General features: G+C 39.1%; 1 protein-coding gene across 1 annotated transcript in view; it reads left to right on the forward strand.

The window, feature by feature from the left end:
- Positions 1–617: 617 nt before the first annotated feature.
- MTNR1B (melatonin receptor 1B) overlaps positions 618–22,080 on the forward strand; it is a 68,004-nt gene continuing 46,541 nt past the window's right edge. The window contains exons 1-2 of the mRNA XM_026071931.1: positions 618–729; positions 1,891–2,037. Of these exons, the coding sequence (XP_025927716.1) occupies positions 618–729; positions 1,891–2,037 (259 nt within the window). The remainder of the gene's footprint in view (positions 730–1,890; positions 2,038–22,080) is intronic.

Below are 22,080 nucleotides of genomic sequence, written 5' to 3' on the forward strand. Positions count from 1 at the left end.
GCTGAGGGTTTTTTGAGAAGCTATGAAAAGCATGGAGAGTCAAGCATTTTGTGCAAAGGGAGGACTTCTAATTACCCACAAAATTTAAGAAGAATAATATGACAGAGTCCATCAGATTATTGGAAATCATCTTTGCTTGAGGAAGTGGAAAAAGGATGATGGAGTAGCTGTTTAAGATTTGTTTTTGATGAAAAAAGAGGATTAAGAATCAAAAAGGGGTAAAATGAGTAAAAATAATCATGAAAGAGAACATCTTTCTTTTGACATGTTTTTCAGCATCTTCACAGAGCATTCTTGTATCCCTGTTGGGATGTCATGGTCTAGATGGGTAGACTACTAAATAGGTGAAAAACTGGCTGGATTGTTGGCTCAGTGGTAGTGGCTAATGATTTGTACTCCACCAGTAGGCAATTTAGCAGTCTATTATGAGACCTGTCTTGTTTAATATCTCTATCAATGACCTGGCAGAGGAGATAACGCACTSTCATCAAGTTTGCAGATGAAACCAAAGTGGAGGCTGCAGCTGACATGCTTAGAGCCACGGATGCCATTCAGAAGGACCTAGACAGGCTAGAGGAATGAGCTTACAGGAACATCATGAACTTTAACAAGGATAGATGCAAAGTTCTGCACCTGGGACTGACCCTGCAACAGGGGTTAGACTGGGAATTGATTGCATGGGGAGTAGCTCTGGGGAAAAGAATCTGGGGGCTCCTGGTGGACAGCAGGGTAAGCATGATTGAACAGTTCCCCTGGGTATTGATGAAGGCTAACAGCCTGTTGATCAAGAAGGCGATTATTCCCTTTTTCTCACCACTTGTTAGAGTATGTCTGAAATACTGCATGCACTTCTGGGGGCCGCAGTGCAAGAAAGACACTGATCAACTGGAGTGAGTTCAGTGGATGGCCACCAAGATGCTTGGAGCCTGGAGCACTTGCCTTGTGAGGATAAGCTGAAGGAGCTGGGCTTATTCAGCCTGGAGAAGAGATGGTTTCAGGGGGACCTAATAAGAATAGGTCATTCAATAATACTCCTATCTTGAGGCCTGATCAAAAGCAACCAATGGGAAAAGAAATCTCAATGAGTTTGATTCTTTTATAAGCCTTCAAACGCCAATTTCTTTTGTATTTAATTTGAAATACAGTTTATAAAAAAATGTTAATTTTTCAATTATGAGAGCTGGTTAATACAAATTTCTATGGACCAGCAGGCTCAAAAAGAGGCWACAGATATACTTCAATTTAAAGAAGAGTGAACTGAAACCAAACCTCCATATCTTAATATCCCTCAGGTTTAGAAAAGTTCTGATCCAGGTACATTTTTTCCAAAGCTCAAATCAACATCTATTTTAAACTTTACCACGAATGCATTGCTAATCTTTACAAAATCACAGAATAGCTGAGGTTGGAAGGGACCTCTGGAGATTATCTAGTCAAACCTCTGCTCTCAAAGTGGAGTCAACTACAGCAGGTTTCTGAGAACTTTAATCTTCTGCCATGGAACCTGAGGTAAAGAATTTCTCATTTTTTATGCATCCTACTCCCAGCTGTTTCTGTGTAATCCAACATAGAAATTTTTTGAGATGTGTTAATCTAATCATAACATAACTGATTACATGGTAGGACTAAATGGCGTCCTGCAGCTCCCCTTAATATAGTTCAGCGCACATGACACTTGGATACCTTTTGGTGTTTGGGTATGCCAGCAATGCTAGTGAGCCCCCCCATTCCATTCACACATTCAGCTACCTCAGCAAACTCTTTAGTTCAATGAAAGATTTTGGCACAACCTAGTATAGAAAAGAGACCTAAAATGCAGATCTGCTCTCTTAAAGATAAAGGGTTGAATCTTGAAATTTTTATTTCAGTTGAACCTTAATTTCATTCCAGGCTTGACCCTGCCAAGTCCAAGAGCTAAGTCCTTTCTTCAGCTCTTAGAAAAATCTGTAGAGATTGTAAGGGTAAAAGACATGACTTTGGTTCATTCAAGTTCTTCAGGACTGAGTGACGAATACTCAGATGCTAAGCAAAGCCACTGTAAGTCAAAAATATTGTGTAAATCATCAGCTGGTATAATTTATAAGTCAATGGAGTTGCAATGGCTTATGTCAGCAGAGGATCCAGCCTTCCTCCTGAGATAATAATAAATAAATGAGCAGGATCATCTCATAATTCTGAGTCTTATACCCAGCTTACAGCAGTTCCTGCTGCTTTGAATGTTAAACACTAAATACCTTTAAAATCCTTACAGCACTGTAGATTCTCATAACTCTGAAGAGTCTAGAGCAGTACACTGAGTAACTAAGAACCAAGACATAGTTTATCATATAAGTGGTATTCACCTGTTAGATAGCAATTGCTCTTTTAGGTTACTGATGGTAGATTAAATGCTAAAAGTAAGTCTCCTCTCRCATCCCTTTGACAAATGGTTTCCAACACTCCATATTAGAAAAAATTCTTATTGTCTTTTATTATAATTTAAACATTATGGATAAATCACTTATGTATTGCTAAAAATTAACAAGGTGATTTTCAAATTAAGATTAAAATACGTGCCAATCTATAACGATTTTATATAGCTTATTGCAATTTTAGTTTCTGGAGACAGAATCATTTTTTCTTTCAGAAAATAATAACAAAAATATGCCATTTTCTAATGATCTCTAAGAGCTTACAAAGACTAATTAAAGAAACATTAAAAATTATTTCAGTGACTAGTTTTGGTTAATATCAAGTAAATCTCATTGATTTTAACTGACTTTAGAATATTTTAAAAGTTAGGAGTGACCTAAGCAAATATTTTTAACTCATTTGTCTTACTGGTCTTAGAGCAGTGTATTACTAGACATACTAGGCTACTATGCACAATGGAGAAAAAGTGCCAAACACTGTACTGAAAAAGTTAAAACTTTGTTTTATTTTCCTAGTATGACCTGACTTAGTGGTATAACAAATGTCTAGCACCACTCCCTAGGAACAGGGAAGACAGAATGGGTGTTAGATCTGATGAAGCTGATGAATGACATTGCTGTACACTACACATTTGGAGCTGAATTCCCAGTGAAAATGACAGAAAGCAGAGAGTATTCAAAAAAGGTATGCAATGGTCATAGCTGTAGTAGCCCTTAGGTAAGTGCCCAGAGCCATAGGAAGACATTTCTACACTCAGGGGCGGAGGATTCCTCTCTCCTTGGTAATTTCCACCAAAACCTGCACTGTCTAGTTCTTTTCTTACAAAGGAAAGAGTGCTTCAAGAAGTCATTCCCTCCCTTGAGCTGACTACAAACTAGAACTGCCAAAGGTGGTGCAGAGGCCAAACACATTGTTCCTTCTGCCTGCTAGCTCTGGGAGCAGGACAGAATAGAACCAGTGGAGCAGTGAGGAGTTTGGGACACAGATAGTCCATAGGTCCTGGTGCCCTCTCCTTCTCAATACCACACCTTGCCTGCCTTGGCCAGCCTTGCCACAGCTCTGCAAGCAGACCATACAGTGCTAGGGTAACTCAAGAATTAGGTCTTTGATATTCATCAAATATAAACTAGTCTGTAGGGAATGCTCAAGTCAGCTGAACGCCTGTTCTCTGTGTCAAGCAATCAGCTAGCTGTTAGCAGGCTCCTGCAGTGAGGAACTGAGGCAGTCAGCCCTTTTTCCTCACAAACCACTCCAGTGTTTTCAGCACTGGCTTGAGAGACAGGAGACACATTTCCAACTTGCATTCTGCATGGGCCGGTCTCTCCATTGTACACTTAGGGGTGCCCACAAGGACCACCCTTGGCAAAGTGTCCTGGATAACAACAGCTGATAAGATAGGAATGTGAGTGTAAAAAGTGTGTGTGTGAATGCAATATCTGAAACTATCTGAAAAGATGTTTGCCCAAAAAATGGTGTAATACTAAAAGGGAAGGCAACCATAAACTGAATTAAATGGAAACCAGGGAAATACAAWGAAATTTTTGAAAAAAGGAAAGAATCAGCAAGAAAAGAAGTATAAAAGGAGCATGATCGTTTGTAACAGTGGGGAACAAGGAAAATCTAGAACTGGAACTTGGGGGACTTTAACCACCCTGATATCTGCTGGAGGGACAACACAGCTAGGCACAAACAATCCAGGAGGTTCCTGYGGAGCACTGATGATCGCTTTTTGACACAGGTGGTGGAGGAGCCAACAAGGAGAGGTGTGCTGCTGGACCTTGTACTAACAAACAAAGAAAGACTGGTTGGAGATGTGAAGGTTGGAGGCAGCCTTGGCTGCAGTGACCATGAGATGGTGCAGTTCAGGATCCCAAGAGGAGGAAGCAGGGCAAGAAGCAGGATCACAACCCTGGACTTSAGGAGAGCAAACATTGGCCTCTTCAGGGATCTACTTGGAGGAATCCCATGGGATAAGGCCCTAGAAGGAAGGGGGGTCCAAGAAATCTGGTTGATATTCAAGGATCGCCTCCTCCAAGCTCAAGAACAGTGTATCCCAATGAGCAGGAAGTYGAGCAAAGGGGGCAGGAGACYTGCATGGATGAACAAGGAGCTCCTAGAAAAACTCAGACACAGAAAGGAAGTACACAGAAGGTGGAAGTGGGGACAGGAATATTACTGGAAGGAATATAGGGACATTGTCTGAGTATGCAGGGATGAGGCTGGGAAGGTCAAGGCCCATCTAGAGTTTAATCTGGTGAAGGATGTCAAGGACAGCAAGAAGGGCTTTTGCTGCTTCACCAGCAGCAAAAGAAAAACTAGGGGAAAAGTGGGCCCACTGCTGAATGGCGCAGGAGTCCTGGTGACAAAGGATACACAAAAGGCTGAAGCACTGAATGCCTTCTTCACCTGACTGCTTCTGGAGCAGAGTTTTTGAGGATGAGTTAGAACCTGGATAAACATAAGCATCTAGTGCCACTTGAGATTTCCAAATGTATCCTACCTGGCCTCCAGTTGTCATATCTGCCACCCCATACTGATATCTCATACATCTAGGGCCTCTCAAATGGCTCTAGATACTTATATTCACAGAGTCCCAAAATGCTGAATTTTGTTTCTAAATAGGAAGCTTAGTATTTGAGGATTTAGTCGGATGTGAGCAATTACAAGTTCACTCCCAAACTTAGAAACTTTTGTACATATGTCTGTATGTGAAGTAAGCTCCCTTTACAGTCTTCAGACACCCATGACTGAAATTGTTTGCCTAAATGTGCTGTTGCAGATGCTCCATGGTATCTAAGACACCTGTGTGGGATTAGCTATCATAACACAGAACCTATGGAAATGCTATAGCCTTCTCGACTGGTAGCTGGTGTCCAGGCAGGATACTTTTGGTACTCAGAACAGGTCCTAGACACCTATCTTCCAGCAACTGAATTGAAGTCCTAGTCAATGCAGTCTGTGGAGCCTACTGAATGTCTAGCCACTAGGTGCCTGCTTCAGAATAAAATGAATCACTCTATCCAGGCTCCCCTGACTGTAATGAAAACAGGCTCAATTCATCTGCCCAAGGAGATGTTTCTAGTGTCATTAGAGTTACAAGAGGTATATCCCCTTGGCCTTCAGCTGCCATTCCAAAGGGGTGCAGGTTTGCTGTAGGTCCATTGTCACATCTGCTAGCCCTGAACAGAGGTTTTGGATATCCATATTATCTCAAATGGCACTATGYACTTAAGTTTAAGCAACTGAATGGAGCCCCCTCTACCAATTATAACTGGAGCCTAGGCACATACATACAGACATCTCACATACAGACACCCTAATTTAAAGGTATTACTTTGAAACTGAATCCTTCCCAGTTTTGTCTCAGCTCTAGTGTGTACTTTACCGAGCTCCGTGTACTCAAATGCCATAGATGAGATCAGCCCACTTCAGAAAACTGTAGAATGACCTAAAATAGTCAATAATGCTTAAAGCAAGAGAAAGCAAAACTAATAACTGTCCTGGGAAAACAATGAGGTTACACTCATGCCCGTTATATGGTATGATGAGAAGCAATGACATTCAGTGTAATGAGCAGTGGTGACTGTGGTACATGGTCACACTCCCACTGCCAGTCTGAAGAAGAGAGTGTGAAATAAATGAACCCAGTGACCTACTGATCTTCAGGTAAGACGTATGTCTCACTCATCACTAACACCTAGTATGAGTCATTAGAGCTTGGCAAAAACATTACATGAACTTTTGTTCGTTATTTGCTGCAAACTGCACTGTTTAGCTGTTGTTCTGACTACAAAATCATTTCTACCTAAAGATATAAAAAATGAAAAGAAATCAAAAGGGAGAGTGAGAACCATTTTTGCTTGCCAAGGATAAATTGCCAGTTAGACACCCTCTTCACTGTGGTACATATCTGTCAACTTAGTTAATTAGTAAGACATGAAAGAAAATAACTTTTCAGCCTCCACATAGCTTCAATTATAATTAGACAGGATGGACTTCAGTTCAGTCATATTTATGACAAACCAAGTTATGTTATGTAAGAGATTTTTCTCATCATCATGTCAAGGATTAAATGTTATTGGAGTTCTAACTATCAAAATCACATGGACTGTGGTGAAAATGCTTACTGATTTGTTTCAGGTGTATATTGATATACCATTCTTGCTCTGGTGAATCATCCTGGACACATTGCAGTTTTTCTGGGCATTTGATCTACTAGAGGATTTGTGCAGTGYTGGAGAGGAATGCTATGGAGATGACCAAACAGATTTTGTGGAACTGTCTACGTTTAACATGTGTTACACAGTTACCTTCAGTTACAAAGGATGGAATATGATGACCCAGGTTCTGTGTTCCTACACAGTGGTAGAGCCTGTGAATATCTGTTGACCAGGATGTGCTTAGGCACTGGCCATAACCTTTTTTAAAACTTCTTTTCTAAGTCTATATGGTACACCAGCAAAAACCTAATAACCTACGGAAAGACTTTAGAAGTACAAACCTCCCCTGAGTGAACATGTTTGAAAGCAAGAGCACATCCTTCAGTCTAGCTATGATACTTTAGGGTTGAGAATTATCCACCTCCAGATTGTGGCAGTGGTCTTTAAAAAGGGAAAGAGCTGAAGTATGGAGACCTCTGTAGCTGTTTTCTTTACATTCCCTCCCCCTCCCCCACAAAAAAAAAACAATGTGGACACTGATATTTGTTGCATGCTATATTATGTGAAAAAGTGCTGTTTATCCAGAAACAAGCTATGTTTGGGGAAATATGTTTCCAGAAAGAATCAGCATTAAGAAAGAAGYGAAGAAAAAGCCTCCTTGGTGGTTGCTGTTGTGTCTTCAGATTACATGAGAAGGGCCACATCTAGAGCACTGGACTGAGCTCAGCAAGCAAAGGCAGATGCATTTTTTGTACTCAGTAGAGCAGATTTGCTTCCCTTCTCAGCTTGTCCAGATGCTTTCTCACCTCTTCCACCTCAGCCCTTCCTTATCTAGCTTGAATTTAATTTTCACAGTTGCACAGGTTTTACAAATCTGCAGTAATCTCTTAGAAGTCTGAGCAGAGTCATCTTGTCTAACTTTAGATGTCTGCCTCTGAACTATTGAAACTAGGCTTCCTTTAAAGAGAGAAACTGACTTCTCAATGGTAGATGCCAATCTAGAAAAAATGTTCTTCACACTGGGTTGCTGCCCTATCAGAGATTTGACTTCTTTGGGGGCTTCTCATATAGTATCTGGATAAAAGAGTTTGAAAGCATTTAAATGCATATCACTGATTTTAGCAACATTTGGTATGTAATAATTGTTAAAAAGCCAGCCTATTTCCCACTTTTTCCATTTAACTGTTTCTCTGAAGGACTGTGCTGTGGCTAGAATATCTCTTCCCTTCCCAGCCTGAGCAAGCCATCAGTCATGCTGAGCAAGCCATCAAGGATCAAATTCAACTCAGCTGTAGAAATCTGCAGTGGAGGCACTCTTGAGATGTGGTTCACTTCAGCTATTTTAAATATCTACTTCAGCAAGAAAGGAATTTCACCCAAGAAATGCCTACTTCAGTAATTTACAGTTAATGGGATTGTGAACAAATAGTTCAACTGTAGGCATCTACAGTGCAAATATCCAACTCAGATGAATCCTTCCCTAAGTTTCTCTGCCATGCTGTTTTTAATGTTGAAGACACTTTTCCGTCATCCTAAAGACTGAGTTTATAAAAATGTTGATAACTGGAATTACACGGATCCCTTAAGGTTTATCCCAACTTTGTTATATCTCTTATTGCCCTCATGACAGGGGCCAATAAAAGCAATAACAAAACRTAATTTAAAATTGTGATCATTTCTATTTTGGGGCTGCATATTGAGATTGCACATTGCATGCCAGATTCCAGCAGGAACTGTTTGTGTTTTGTGTCTTGATGCCAAAGACTSTCAATGCTCAACAGACACTGTATAATATTGATAGCCTTGGCAAGGTAATGGGAAAGCARAAAAAATGCAGAGTCTCCACTGGAATAACAGTTGAGTGATTGTCATTAGCACAGTGATGATCCTGCAAGCTAATCTACTTATCTCAGCTGTTTAGCTTGAGAACAGTTACAATGAGCAAGATAGCCTCTGGAAACATTCACAAATACTCAGCATCACCTTGAATATATTCCAGAAGAACAGCCACTCAAGCACAAGTTTGATGCATCAAAGAAACAGCATGAGCAAGACTGCTGAATTAGCACAAATACCCACTGGCTTGTTTTCTGTAGTTATGTATGGTATGCTACCAGTTGCCTGTGCTTGGGTCAAAGCAGATGAAAAAAAAAAAAAGAAGAAGAGAGAAGGTTCGTCCACCTCCACTGTAATAGAGGGATCATTTTGCTCCTCAGCTTAGCTCCAAGTTCATAATTTTAAAGTTCCTTTACAGAGAAATTACTCATACTAACATCAGATTATTGGTTTTCTGGGCATTCTGGATGCCCAAAGGATCTTTTTCAGCTTCAGATAATCAGTCTCTAATTTCTACTTTGTCTATATGATAGTTTATTTCCTTTCAGCCCTCTTCTCTGAGTGGATTTCCTAATCATACCACTGCACAGTGGAATAAGTCTTATCCAGCACCCCTGACTCCAACTTCTCAACCATTAGGTGATTAGAAGCTGGACCACCTTTCTTCTCCAATCATCTCTCTTCTTCCTTCTCTTTTTCAGGCAGGATGCTAGGGGATTTTATGCCCTAGCTCTCTTACCTTCTGTGGCTGGATCTGATATTACCTTTTTCTGGTCTGTTYTGGGGCTAACTTCTTCAGAACTATGTGAAGTTTACAAACCCCAACATCTGCTGCTTTGCGATTTCATAATAGTTCCTAGCCATTTTTTATGAGTATAAATAACAACACAATGTGTAATAATACTTGGGATTGTGACTTTAGAAAGTGTATTTCAAGGGGTAAACCACTGAACTGTGATATCAGTATAATTTCTAAGAACTGTATAAATGATATGCTATATCACAGAATATGACTTGTATACTCTGAGTCGTAAATATATATGTAGAATATAGATGATGTGGTGATGAAATGGGGATGAAATGCACTCTGCTTTGCACAACATTGGAACTAGGGCTTTGTAGCTGACTCCTTTCATTTTTATGAGGATGTAAAATTTCAGAAACATTCTTCTCTTCCTGCTTAGAGGCAAATAGGTGATAACTCACAAACACAGCAAAACAAAAAGCCAGAAACAGTTCAGATCAGTTCATTTTAGATATTGTGKTTACAACTTTTTTTTTTCTTTAACTATTAAGTAGCATGGCAGAGGTACATGGTAGAACTTCCTGCTTTTGAAAATACCTGGATGGGACATGCAGAAACTTTTAAAACCTTTTTCTAATTTTTTTAATGGGAAATCTGTCATAACTGACTTTTTGCTCTGAGCAGCTCAGTTTCAAAAATTGTCATTTTCCAATGCAAAAAACACACTGTCCAAAAATAATTTTTTGGACTCTGCTGTCCTGGAATTCTGTAGACAAATTTTCTATTGTCTATTTATATTTCTTTCTTTAAACATTAAAGGTATTCTACTGAACTCAGCAATTTTCCCAGTGCAAAACTGTAATACTAAAGTAGAAACCTTGATGAACATGAACCAGTTTTTCTATTATTCAGCATTTCCATTTGGGATCAGATTTTCAGAATAGATCTGTCACACCTTCACATTTAAACAGGGCCAGGTTTTCAAATGTGTTCAACAGTTGCCAGGTGATTCTCCTGGTCAGACTTTCTACAAATCCCAGTGTCCACACACTGGGAAGTTTTGAGAGACTCATTGCTCATTTGAATGCCAAAATGAGAGCTGTGCTCTTCAGAATTCTAGCTCAATGTAGCATAAAATTATGTCTAGAATACTGGATCATTTTAGTGTGCCCAACAGCTATATTTTGTTTACTGTGAAAAGATGAAGAAGAGCAGTTACTGTAATAGCAGATTCTGCAATAGTTTCTTTTTTTCTTCCTTCAGAATCAGAAGAGGAGAAAATGATAATGTTTAGAAGTGTTTATGACTTTAACAGACTACTGTATGTAATTTATACAGAAGATCCTCAACACTTGGAGACTGTCCATAGCCACTTTTGTCAATGAATAGGTTTCTGTCCAATGSACCTTTGCTACTATTTCTCTGAAAATGCATTGAATTAATCTAATTATCTTTAAAATAGTAAATGGCAGAGCTTTATTCAAACAGCACTCAAACTTTGACAAGAACCCGATGGCCAAAAGCTAGYAGAGGATTCATATCAGTTTATCACCTCACAACAAAATGAAACTAAATACACCAACTAGAGGAATCAGAAAGCTAAACTTACAGTTTACAACAGTTCTCTGAAATGTGTTTGGGTGGGCTACTGTAGGAAATGTATGTACCTCAGAGAGGCTTTTAGTTTTATTTCCTGGGAACTCAGGTGGCTGGAAGTCAGATATAAGAAGCTGTTGGCACACTGAAGGGATGATAATAGTCAGTCTAGTGTTTTTGGAAGGCTGGAAGAACATGGAGAATCAGTAAGAGGTGGTTTCCTTAGATCAGACCTGAGAGATATTCATATTTAGTTGCCAGTGCTGAACTTTTCTGCAGTGCAGTATCTCAAAACTTTCACTTGGCGAACTCCCACCTCTCCTTGCTCCCATTCAGTTGCAATATTTTCCATGGTTTCATTTTGTTTATTATAAACAAAAGTTTGGATCCTAATTTCTCAATAGAATACTGCCACACCTACCAAATGCATTTTTGTACATTTCCCAACAATGCTTACCCTCTTCACTTTCCTCATCATGCTGGATTCTGGATAACAGTCTGTCATGCTTTGTTAACAATACTAGGCAAACCTATTTCTGACACTGCTTAGTGGTAAAAACAACAGCCACCATTCAATTAAATGAATACAGGTATTATTATTAATTAGTGGACAATTAAATTCATATCATTGGCCCATAGCTACCTTTCACATGATCAAAACAGAGCAAGAACAGTATTAAAGAAATAATTTTTCCTTTATCAGTCTCTTTCTTGGGCCTTTGAAGAACCAGAAATGTTCAACAATATTTCTGTTGAGTTTTATATGCTGTAGACCAGAACATACTAGAAACATTAGTCTGAGACTTTTCCTTTCCATTCACAAACATAGCTAAAATTTCACAACTCCCCTATGGCAGTTAAAGAGATTACAGCTACAGTGATTCCCTTACTAGAAAAGGGATTAAGGTGGGGATTCATCTATTCTGGTTTCTTAAATGTGATTTTAGAGCTGCAAATAAGCAAAAAGACTTTATGACAAGTGTCCTGTAAACTCTTTGTTTTCTCAGTGSTAAGTGCCCAGAAGCCAGGGATTGATAACTACTTCAACACATAGTTACAAGTCATTTTTGAAGCGTCTGCTGAGTAAACCTATTGTTTATTTCCACATGTTTTGAAGGTTCTTTATAACTGCTGCAGAGGCTAAAGKGGTATGACCCCAGTCTGAATTCAGTACTTTCATTACACCAATAAGTATAGGGCTTTTATGCAAATAGAAGAGAGTTAGCATGACTGTACTAACACTTCCTGAAATTAAAAAGATTTGGGATCAAGCATGGAAAATGTAACCTGAATGTGTTTAGGTGTCATCATTCAACCAATGGAAAATATCACATTTTAAATGGTAACTGCAATAACCTGGTTCAGGTCTATAATTCAAAATAGACCCAATCACTGCAAATTAGCAGGCTGTTGAAGTTCCATGAACACATATGCTTATATGAAACTGACAAACAACAAATATTTCAGTAAAACAGATACTGAGTCATTCTTCTCCAAAACCAAGAGCTCCTACAACTTGAACTATGGGAAGAGGCATTTTGTTGGAMAATGTTACAGCTTCTGTGTGTCTCAGTGACATTAAACAAAGAACGGAGCTGAACTACGCAGACTGCTAAATTACAACATACAGCAGGTTATATAAATGATACATATACCATTTCTTATCTTTTCAGTGCATGCACACTGCTTTATTTTGATGCCCTCAGTTCATGCCAAATGCAAAATTAGCTGTAAAAATAATGAAGGAATTTTTAGCAACAACATTTCAGTAGAAGTGGATTGAAAATGTCTGCAAGGTAATCTATAGTAAGACAATTTTTACTACCTTGGAAGTATTATTCCTAGAGGATATGATGTTTGCCAGGAATTGCATGCTTATCTGTCAGCTTGGTTCTTGCCATTTCCTTCTGTTAATTTGTATGGGCATTCAAGCAGATAGATATTGGTAGACAGGCTTTGGGATATGGAGACTCACCAGCTTATTACAAACTTTCACTGAGATCACAAGGCGTCTTCTTCAGAGCATAATAAAAAAATCTTCTTAGAGTTTCTCACCCTATTTACAGAAAAATAATTCATGAACTATGGTCCTTTGGATAAATATGTTGAAACATCTATTTCAAGAGCAAAATAATAATAATAAAAATCTTCCTTTCAAACACATGAATGATTTCTTTCAGCAATATAAATTATTTCATGAATTCACTGAGAAAATTATTTGTTTGACGGAGCAACTGAATTCTGTAGTCCATCAAAATATACTAAATCCATTTTTCTTTAAAAAAGCCATTTGAACATTTCATTATTTTGGAAAATGTAAGAGTTGTTAAGTAACATACTTTCTATCTCCTGCTATTTACAACAGCTCTTAAGGTAGTCTAATGATCACACAAAATGTACCCATACACATTACACACATGTATACACACACACTCCTGCTCTAATTCAGGTAGAAATTTTATGTTGAACATATTAGAGGCAAGAATCCATGAAGCTTGGCAGTTTTGCAGTCAATACATATATCCTATCTGCACATGAGATCAGAATACCTGACTCTCAGAGGATGTCAGTTTTCCTCATGTAAATCAAAGTTTGAGCTAATTGGTATTTTATCCATTTGATTTACTTTTACATCATATTCCATACTTCTAACGGCTCTTCAGGCATGGAGTTGTTCCCCACTGAACATCAGAGGTGATTTTCCTAATACAATTATCCATCCTTACAGAATATTTCACAATACTGTAAACTTCACACCTTAATTATCTCTTTCTCAATATCTGCTGTTCTYGTGTTACCAAAACCAGCTGACTTGGCAGACAAACAGCCTATCCCTTCCTTCTTTGCTCATACATCCCTCCTTTGCTCAATAAAACAAAGCATCTTTTGTCAAACAAATCTCCTGGAGAGTAATAGTTCCTCTCTACTAGCATGCATAGGCAGACACAGAAGAAACGGGTGAGGGGTGGGGATGAATCTGACAGCAGTCCTGTTAGTATCACTTAGTATCACAATTAAAGGCCCCTGTACCGGCTTTGCAGTCCTTCTTTCCTTCCCAGGCACACACATGGCCGTTGAAAGTAGTCCTAAACACAATGTCAGCTTCTCCAGTAGTCTTCTTTTCTGCTCCTCTGTCCTTTTCACCTTCCTACTATAAGGCTGACTCCTGATGCAAACTGCAAATGCAACAAAATGGGAATATAATCATAATGCAAAAGTGAGTAGCAGTGACGGTAGAACACTTTCAATTTCTTTCAGAAGTGATGTGCCATCTTACATTCTGTTTTTCCATTGATTATTTAATATACATTCTGCTCCATATCAAAGATACTATATTTCAAACATATTGTTTCATTTCTTATATAGTCACTCTCTTTAACATCAGCATTGCCTGGCACATGAATAATTAATTATATATTTTGCAGATCTGTCCATGGGAGGACATAAATGTGTTATGGCTTTTATTCAATTCACAATCAAGCGACCCCACAAATTTTGCATTAGTGTCCAAATTCACCTTGTTCCCAGGACCTATTTCTCTGTTAACAAACCTTAAGCCTCCTCTCTGAGTTTGGTTTGACTCTTTTAGTCTAGACTTTCCATTATCTCCCCACAGAGAGTTGTCTCCAAGCCCCAGTTAAAAACTATTGTTAAAGAAAAATGAGCTTTCATTTTAATGTAATTAATCATCTGGTTTATTTTTGTTCTGTCCACCAAACACAGTGAATGTGGAGAACAGTTGATCATTGTCTGTTTTAAAACAACTCGTTACATATCAGCACGCTGTTTTCATACCTTCTCTCATGTTTTCTTTTCTTGACCAAACAAACTCAACAAATTCCTTTAGGCTTTCCTCAAAGGTCATGTTATCTAATTCTTTTATTATTCTTGAAGAGAGTCCTGACAGTAATAACAATTTATCTACATCTCAGTAAAAATATGATGCTTAGACTGGACACAGTATTTCAGTAAGGATTAGCCAAGTGCTTAATAGACTGAAACAATTATCCCTTTATATTTTCTGCTTATGTTAATACATCACAGAATAAAACTTGCTTTTCTGGAAATAGCATTGCACTGTGCCTCAGTTCCTTCAACATGTTAACTTGTTGGGTTTGTGTCTGATTTACTACACCCCTAAATCCTTTTTCTGCAGTTCTTCAGCCTAGTTATTCACCATTTTTAACTTATGCAGTTGATTTTCCCTTCCTAATGGTCATACTCCACATTTGTTTCTAATGAATATCATCCTGTTGATTTCAGATTTTGCTCTCTGCAGTCCTCTGGGATCTCTTCTCCTATGGAAATCTTTGCAGGTAATATTTAATGATTAAGTTCTCTAATGACTTCAGAGTGAATTTCACTAGATCTGACCAAATCGAATCCATCTAACATATCTAAATGGTCATTAATGCCTCCCCTCTCTATCTTAGTCTGCATCTCTATCTTGTCATTAAAACTAATTTAAGTATCTGGTCACAATTAGCATTCCCTTTTTTTATTCTCACTCAAATAAAGCACTGCATACCTCAGCCTTTTCTGCATTATCAATCATATGTGACACTTCGGTTCATTCTTTTCACTGCTACTATGTTGAAAATATACAAGTCGCAAGCAAACACTGAAAACTTCTCAGATTTTTTTTTAAATTCCAACTTTGTGATCACAGTGAGACACCAGCCAGCTAAAACATATAATTTGCATCTCTAACATGCTTAAAATGTAACAAAGGCCACACAAACAGATACATAATGTCACACCCTTACCCAGCAGAGTTGTTTCCCCTTGTTTTTGAAACAGCTGCATACATACTGTCCAAAACAACCCATTAAGCTGCATTGGTTCTGGTGTGCTAAGGAAGGGGGAGCTGCATTCTCATATCTCTCCTGGATTGTATGCAAAATTTTAATGAAACAACCTTTTTTTAGTGAAGAGAATGAAACAGGCAAAAAGAACACAGCCTCATTTTTCTTTTTGTAGATTCTGAGTTTGTTGCTGGCCATCAGACAAATCTTTTGATATCTTGAAAATGTAGAAGAAATATGGAACTGCATGAAAATAACATTTTATAAATTTGGGCTTTTATCCTCATTGTTGTCCTGGTTCTGTGACAAACTTACTGTGGGTGCGTTTTTGTACTTGAAAAATTCTCATCAGAGGGTAGAGTAGCTATGGGCGAGAACAGCAAACTGAAGAATAATTTCTGTGAGGTTCAAAGATATACCTATGAGAGCTTTATAGAATTACAGAATCACAGAATAATTCAGGTCGGAAGGGACCTCAAGAGGTGTCTAGTCCAATCCTCTGCACAAAGCAGGGTTTGATAAGGCCACTCAGGGCTTTATCCCATTGTGATTTGAAAACTTCCAAGGACAGAGACTGCACAATGTCTCTGGGCAACCTGTTCCAATGCTTGACTGTTCTCACAGGGAAAACGTTTTTCCTTATATCCAGTCAGAACCTCTCCTGTTTCAATTGATGCTCATTTTGTCCTCCCACCATATGCAATTGTGAAGAGTCTGGCATCATCACCTTGAAGACTTTCACACAGGTATTGAAAGGCTGCTATTAGGCCCCCTCAAGGTCATCTCTTCTCCAGGTTGAACAACCCCAGCCCCCTCATAGGGCCCTCTCATGCCCTTCTCATAGGGCAGTGCTCCAGCCCATCTTGATGGTCCTCTGCTGAACTCACTCCAGTTTCTCAATGTCTTTCTCATAGTTAGGCACCCAAAACTGGATGCAGTATTCTTAATGGTGTCAAACAAGTTGTCTAGCTGAAGAAGAGAAGGCACAACAGAAGAAAAAATTATATTCAGCCTCATCTACTTATATTTCAGTAAAGCATTTTATATGTCACAAGGTGGGGTATTATTAGTGAATAGATCTTTAATAAATAAAATTACAAGACACTTTCCTCTCTGCTTAATGATAGACTATTCTGTCCTCAGTTCATGTTGTCATTGGTCCGTCTCCCACTGTACAAAAAACGCAGCCATTTGCTGTGGGCCAGTACCTAGATATCTGCTGTTAAGAGCATCACCTGGTACATGTATCTAAACTGGATGTCCAGGGCAACGTAAGCTGCAACATTCCCAGGATGCTAGATCTCACTGAAGCCTGGGTTCCCATGAGCCTGGGAACCATGCCTTCAGGATGACACATAGGTCTCCGTACTCTGGTAGTATGGTAGACTTTCTTGCTTTGCCTCATAAATTATGCCAATTTATTATATTCCCTTACAGCAATTTCCTGGCATGTAAAAAAGCTCACTATCTTGAATAACATCTCTGAATCTAGCTCTAAGTGAAAAGACAAAGTCACAGGCACACTGTACGTGGTGTAGACAACAAAAATGTATGGCTATAACTGTGTGGCATACTGCATGGTGATAAAGAGGAGCTAACAGCTAACACCTTGAGCCCATCCCAAAGAAAGGATGACTATAACCTCACAAATTTTCAGCTGCTCTGGAGGGGTAGTTTTACAATCCATAATCTATAATCCTATACAGGAAAATTTTATCAATCTGGTTCCCACAGTCTTCAGAAAACCTTGAAGCTGTAATGAGTAGTCTAAGCAAGCCTGCAAAACTGTATTAAACAGTAAAGTTTATAAACTTCCTGAATGTTGCTATACTGGGGCTCACAAGAAAGTCTGAAGTGTTCACTGAGCTGACAGCTCAGCAACCAAAACTGTAGGATATTCTCACAGTCACTCTAATGAAATCTGTACACCYTCTTCAACAAGCATAAGAGGTCTCGTAACTTTGGTAATAATGCACCTAAACTTATGGCTGATTAAAAGCATTTTTCCTTTTTCTTTTTTTTTAAATTAGATGAGGAAGAATTTATAAAAACTTGAAAAGTGCTGCTGATGGCTCTTACTAGCTTGACTGCTGTATGGAAATAATTACCAGAAAAAGCAAAAGGTTTTAACAAGGTGATAAGGCTGCACACAATAAAAATGTCTCCACATTTTGAGAATGTCCCACTGGAACAATTCCTTTTGAATCATGACTACATGAAGATTAACAGCTTACAATAACACAGCTCAGAGCAGAGAGTTATTTGCCTTCTCACTAGGAGAATTCAGCATAAGGCCAACAAGACCCTTGTGATCTCTGCCCTGTATGTTCAAGAAATAAAAGTTGTAGAAGTATCCACAAGTAGTAGCAAACTCTACTACCCTGTAGTGGTCTTTCCATTTTTTTAAAAATAATTGCCTTTCAGACTCCAGCCTCCCAAGCATTTTGTTGATGGAAAGAGAAGCTTCTGCAGAAACAGGAACTGAAAAATGCTTTTCCTCTGATCCAGCTATCACCCAGGTGCTTCCTGATTTCTGCAGCTTATAGATAGGGAACATATCTTATTAAACAGGTGCATCTTTGCATGAACTTGTGTGTGATTATGTAGTTAATTACAAGAATTCTACTGCTAACAATACTGATCCCTTGCTTAAAGCTGTCTAATTAGGTTATTTAAAACAAATCATCCTTTTAGCTCATTAAAATGTAGATGAGAGACCAATGCAGGATATGTGATTTGGAGCTTAGCATGAAACAGCCTTATGAAGTGAAAGCTCACTGAGGTTGTCTCTCTACTATATGGGTTTCTGATCACTACCTAGGTTACACTTGCTTCTTGTTGAAGTAGTCAGTTACATAGTCAAACTAAAGCACATTTAAACTTTAATTCTTCTTTTCTGGATCAGAATCAGAGCTAAAACAACTACAGTATTCTTGTAATCTGAGGGTGATTGGGATTCTCTATTCTTTCATTGATTACAGTATCAAATTTCCTTAGTTCCAGATTAAAAAAAAAAAAAAACACTGAAAATCCTGTTTATTCTACAGAGTTCCTGAAAATAAAGGTGAGGTCTGTTGCTGCTCATCACAGTCTCACAGTCAATTCAGAAATATCTCCACGAGGAAGACAGGAGGCTGACAGAGCAGTTTCATCGGTGACAAAAAAAATGAAAAAAAAAAGACACACAGCCTGATGGTGTTCAGAACGGTATCTCTGATTACTTCATTAGAATTTTTTTTATTAAGGATGGCGATACTTGGGAAGTCAAGAACCCTACTTTAACTGTCAGAGTCTAAATTGATTTTGCAGGATTAAAAATCAGATTTATTTTATTTTTTTGTAAACTCAGCAGATCTGCTGCTGAGTCACTGAGACACAGAAATATGTAGGCCCCTCTATTTTTTCCTGAAACTCATTTCTCCAGCCCATTCCCTGTAAGCACTTAAGGGATTTGATGTAATGTTATCTGAAAAAGGAATACAGAAAGAAACTGTATTGCAACCTTTATATATCCCACCATTATGTTACCAAAATAAGTTTTGCTGGTTCTAGAGTGATCAGAAAATAAAACATTAGAATAAATGTATCATGCAACAAGACAGGTTAGACTATTATTAGCATGGTCAAAAAGGGAGCTGGTGATGGAACTGTGGTTCAGCAGCCCATTGTGGATAATACAGTCCCATTTAATAATTAATAACACAATATCCAGTCTAACTAAACTCTGTCTGCAGTAGGCTGTGAAACTGATGAAGGACCTCATGTATCTTCAGCCATTCATGAAAGCTTATAGATTCAAAGTGATAAAATTCCCTTGTCTGCTGATTGGACAAACAATTTTTTACATCTGTTGTGCTACTGAAATCACACAACACCTCTTCAGATTTGCATTCTGCTGAAATGTGACTTAAAGTCATCCAAAATTAACCTACCTCTGCCATTTGTGGGCACACTGCATAAATAATAATGTGTGAAAGCATTTCCATTTATAATCAGTTGCACTTCCAAAGCTTAGCGAGGATGGGGGTGGGGGGGAAGAGAGATTGCCGACAGCCCACTGCTGACCTCATTGACAGGAAAAGAAGCAGGTCAGAAACCTGCCGAAAACAGAAACAGCACTTTGCTCACATTTACATCATTTCTCTGAGAACAAATGCAAGCTCCTCTTTGCACACTTTCTGCCACTCAGTCTGGTTATTTCTGTTGGGGTGTCTTTTGCATAGAAGCAACTCCAAAGTCTAAATGTTTGAGAGGGCAAAAGTGCAAGCAAGCAGCATTGGTTTGYTCCTTTTGTGAGACAAATTGCAAGAAGGACTGAGAGGCTGCCTGAAGCTAATATACATTTCATGTTTCACACATGCACACACACACACGCTTCTTTGCTTCTAAGATTGAGACCATTCTTGTAATGCTCTTGGACTAGAACATGATTAGCCTCATTGTGAGCATGCCACCAATTCCCAAGTCCCAGTTACTTGGTGGCAATTGCTCAGCTGCACTCGAATGACCCTGGTCAGAGAAGTCATTTTAGAAAGACAGGCTTAGACTAGCCAAAWTGGCAAGTACCAGATTTAGTGTTCCCAGATGGAAATGTGGCTGTGCAAAATAGAAGGCTGTTAGTTTCTTCACCCTATAAATACAAATGGWGTAAGGTTAGTAAATAGACCTCTTAGCAAATTCATCAGGAGGGAACAGAAAGAGGAAAAAGAGGAAAAACAGTGAGACAGTTGTAAACATCCAGTGAAACTTCAGACTAGATAAGAAGGCTCCCTCTCAGTTTTGTTAAATTCAGGTGAGTAATGAATAGTTCTTCCTGCATTTTTATTCCACATAGACACTTTGTCTAGGATACCATTCCTACCTTTGTTATAATTTATGTCTGTAAATTAATATTTGGTTATTCTTAATTACAAAATATCAGTTTGATCAATAATGGACCCCCAGACACTTCAGACTCCTTTGGTCCATGTTTAACCATGACCTAAAATCCTTTCTGACACATTGAAACAAAGGATACAAAAACAGTTTAATGGGAAGCAATGGACAAAAACCAGACACCCATCAGTGCAATTACACTTGTTCAACTTACAAAGAGCTGGGCAGGATTTTTGGCACTGTTAGCCTTATGTGCATGTGTCTGTGCTTTGAAAACTTTTGGTGATCCTTCAGCCATCCAGCCTCAGAGCATGGCAGCCTGCCCAAATAGGCTGTGCTGTTTTGCAGGGTCACCTGTACTACTCTCAGGTTATACTGACGGAACTTCACCTTCCCATTTAAATGTTGGCTGCTTCCAGGGTTATCATCTTTCTGCACTTGCAGCTGGATCTCTGCAAAAATGTTGGACTCTCTTAGTTGGTAGGAAGAGATTAAGATGCAGAAAGTATCTGGATTTGTGTATTCAGGCACAAAAACTGATGATTTTTTTCTAAAGACATGGTCAGAACCCTGACAGTATAGAGCCCCAAATGGGACACTAAATTAAAGGACCTGAAGGTGGCCTACAAGCTGGTTAAGCATCAGACTCCTCCAGTCTCAGACATCCTATCGTTTCAGACAGGGTTTTGGCATTCAATACTGCTGCAGAATCTTGTCCATGTCAGACAGATTCAGAAAAACAATACAACCACAGAAAAGCGGTGCCTTAAGAATGACATTCAGATGCTGCTTCCAAACCCCCTCAAAGCCCAAAGATGTTTGTTATTAAAGGCTTAGGCACTATTAATGATGCAAACACACTCTAATTGCAGCAGTCTATCCATGTTCATGGGGGCAGAGGACAGCAGATGTGAGTGGGAGGATGCAGCYGGAGGCTGTTCATTTTGCACGTGGCTAAGCTCCCACGCAAAATGATCCAAACCTTTCCTCATCCCATAGTCAGTTAACCCACTCCCAAGAAACGGCTCAAGTGCCCAGTACACTAGTGAGGGGAAGAGTAAAAATATTTGTGCTAGCTGGTTTCAGAAGTGGTTCTTACTGTCCACCACTGTGAGTAGAAGYGAGAGAGAACCCTTCCTGAAAGCCTGTTTCAGCAGGCTCAAAAGTGCACCTATGGTCTCTAAAAATGTTCCTTCCATTTTCTGGAACCTTCTTCTCATTTGCTCTCCTTAATTTCTTCTGTCATTTGCCCAAAACTGCCACCTGCCAGTATCTACTACTACAGCAGATTTCTCATTGAGTACTGAGCCCCATATCTACTGCTCTGGCAGTTGTGATATATGTTCAGCTCCTAACCACAATTATTTTCACAGAATCACAGAGTCACAGAATGGTTGAGGTTGGAAGGGACCTCTGGAGATCATCTAGTCCAACCCCCCTGCTCAACCAGGGTCACCTAGAGCACATTGCACAGGATTGCATCCAGGCGCGTTTTGAATATCTCCAGAGAAGGAGACTCCACAACCTCTCGGGGCAACCTCTTCCAGTGCTCTGCCACCCTCACAGTAAAGAAGTGTTTTCTCATGTTCAGAAGGAACTTCCTGTGTTTCAGTTTGTGYCCGTTGCCTCGCGTCCTGTCGCTCGGCACCAC

Source organism: Apteryx rowi, unplaced genomic scaffold (assembly GCF_003343035.1).
Source record: "Apteryx rowi isolate R43461 unplaced genomic scaffold, aptRow1 scaffold_332, whole genome shotgun sequence".
NCBI classification, from domain to species: Eukaryota; Metazoa; Chordata; class Aves; order Apterygiformes; family Apterygidae; genus Apteryx; species Apteryx rowi.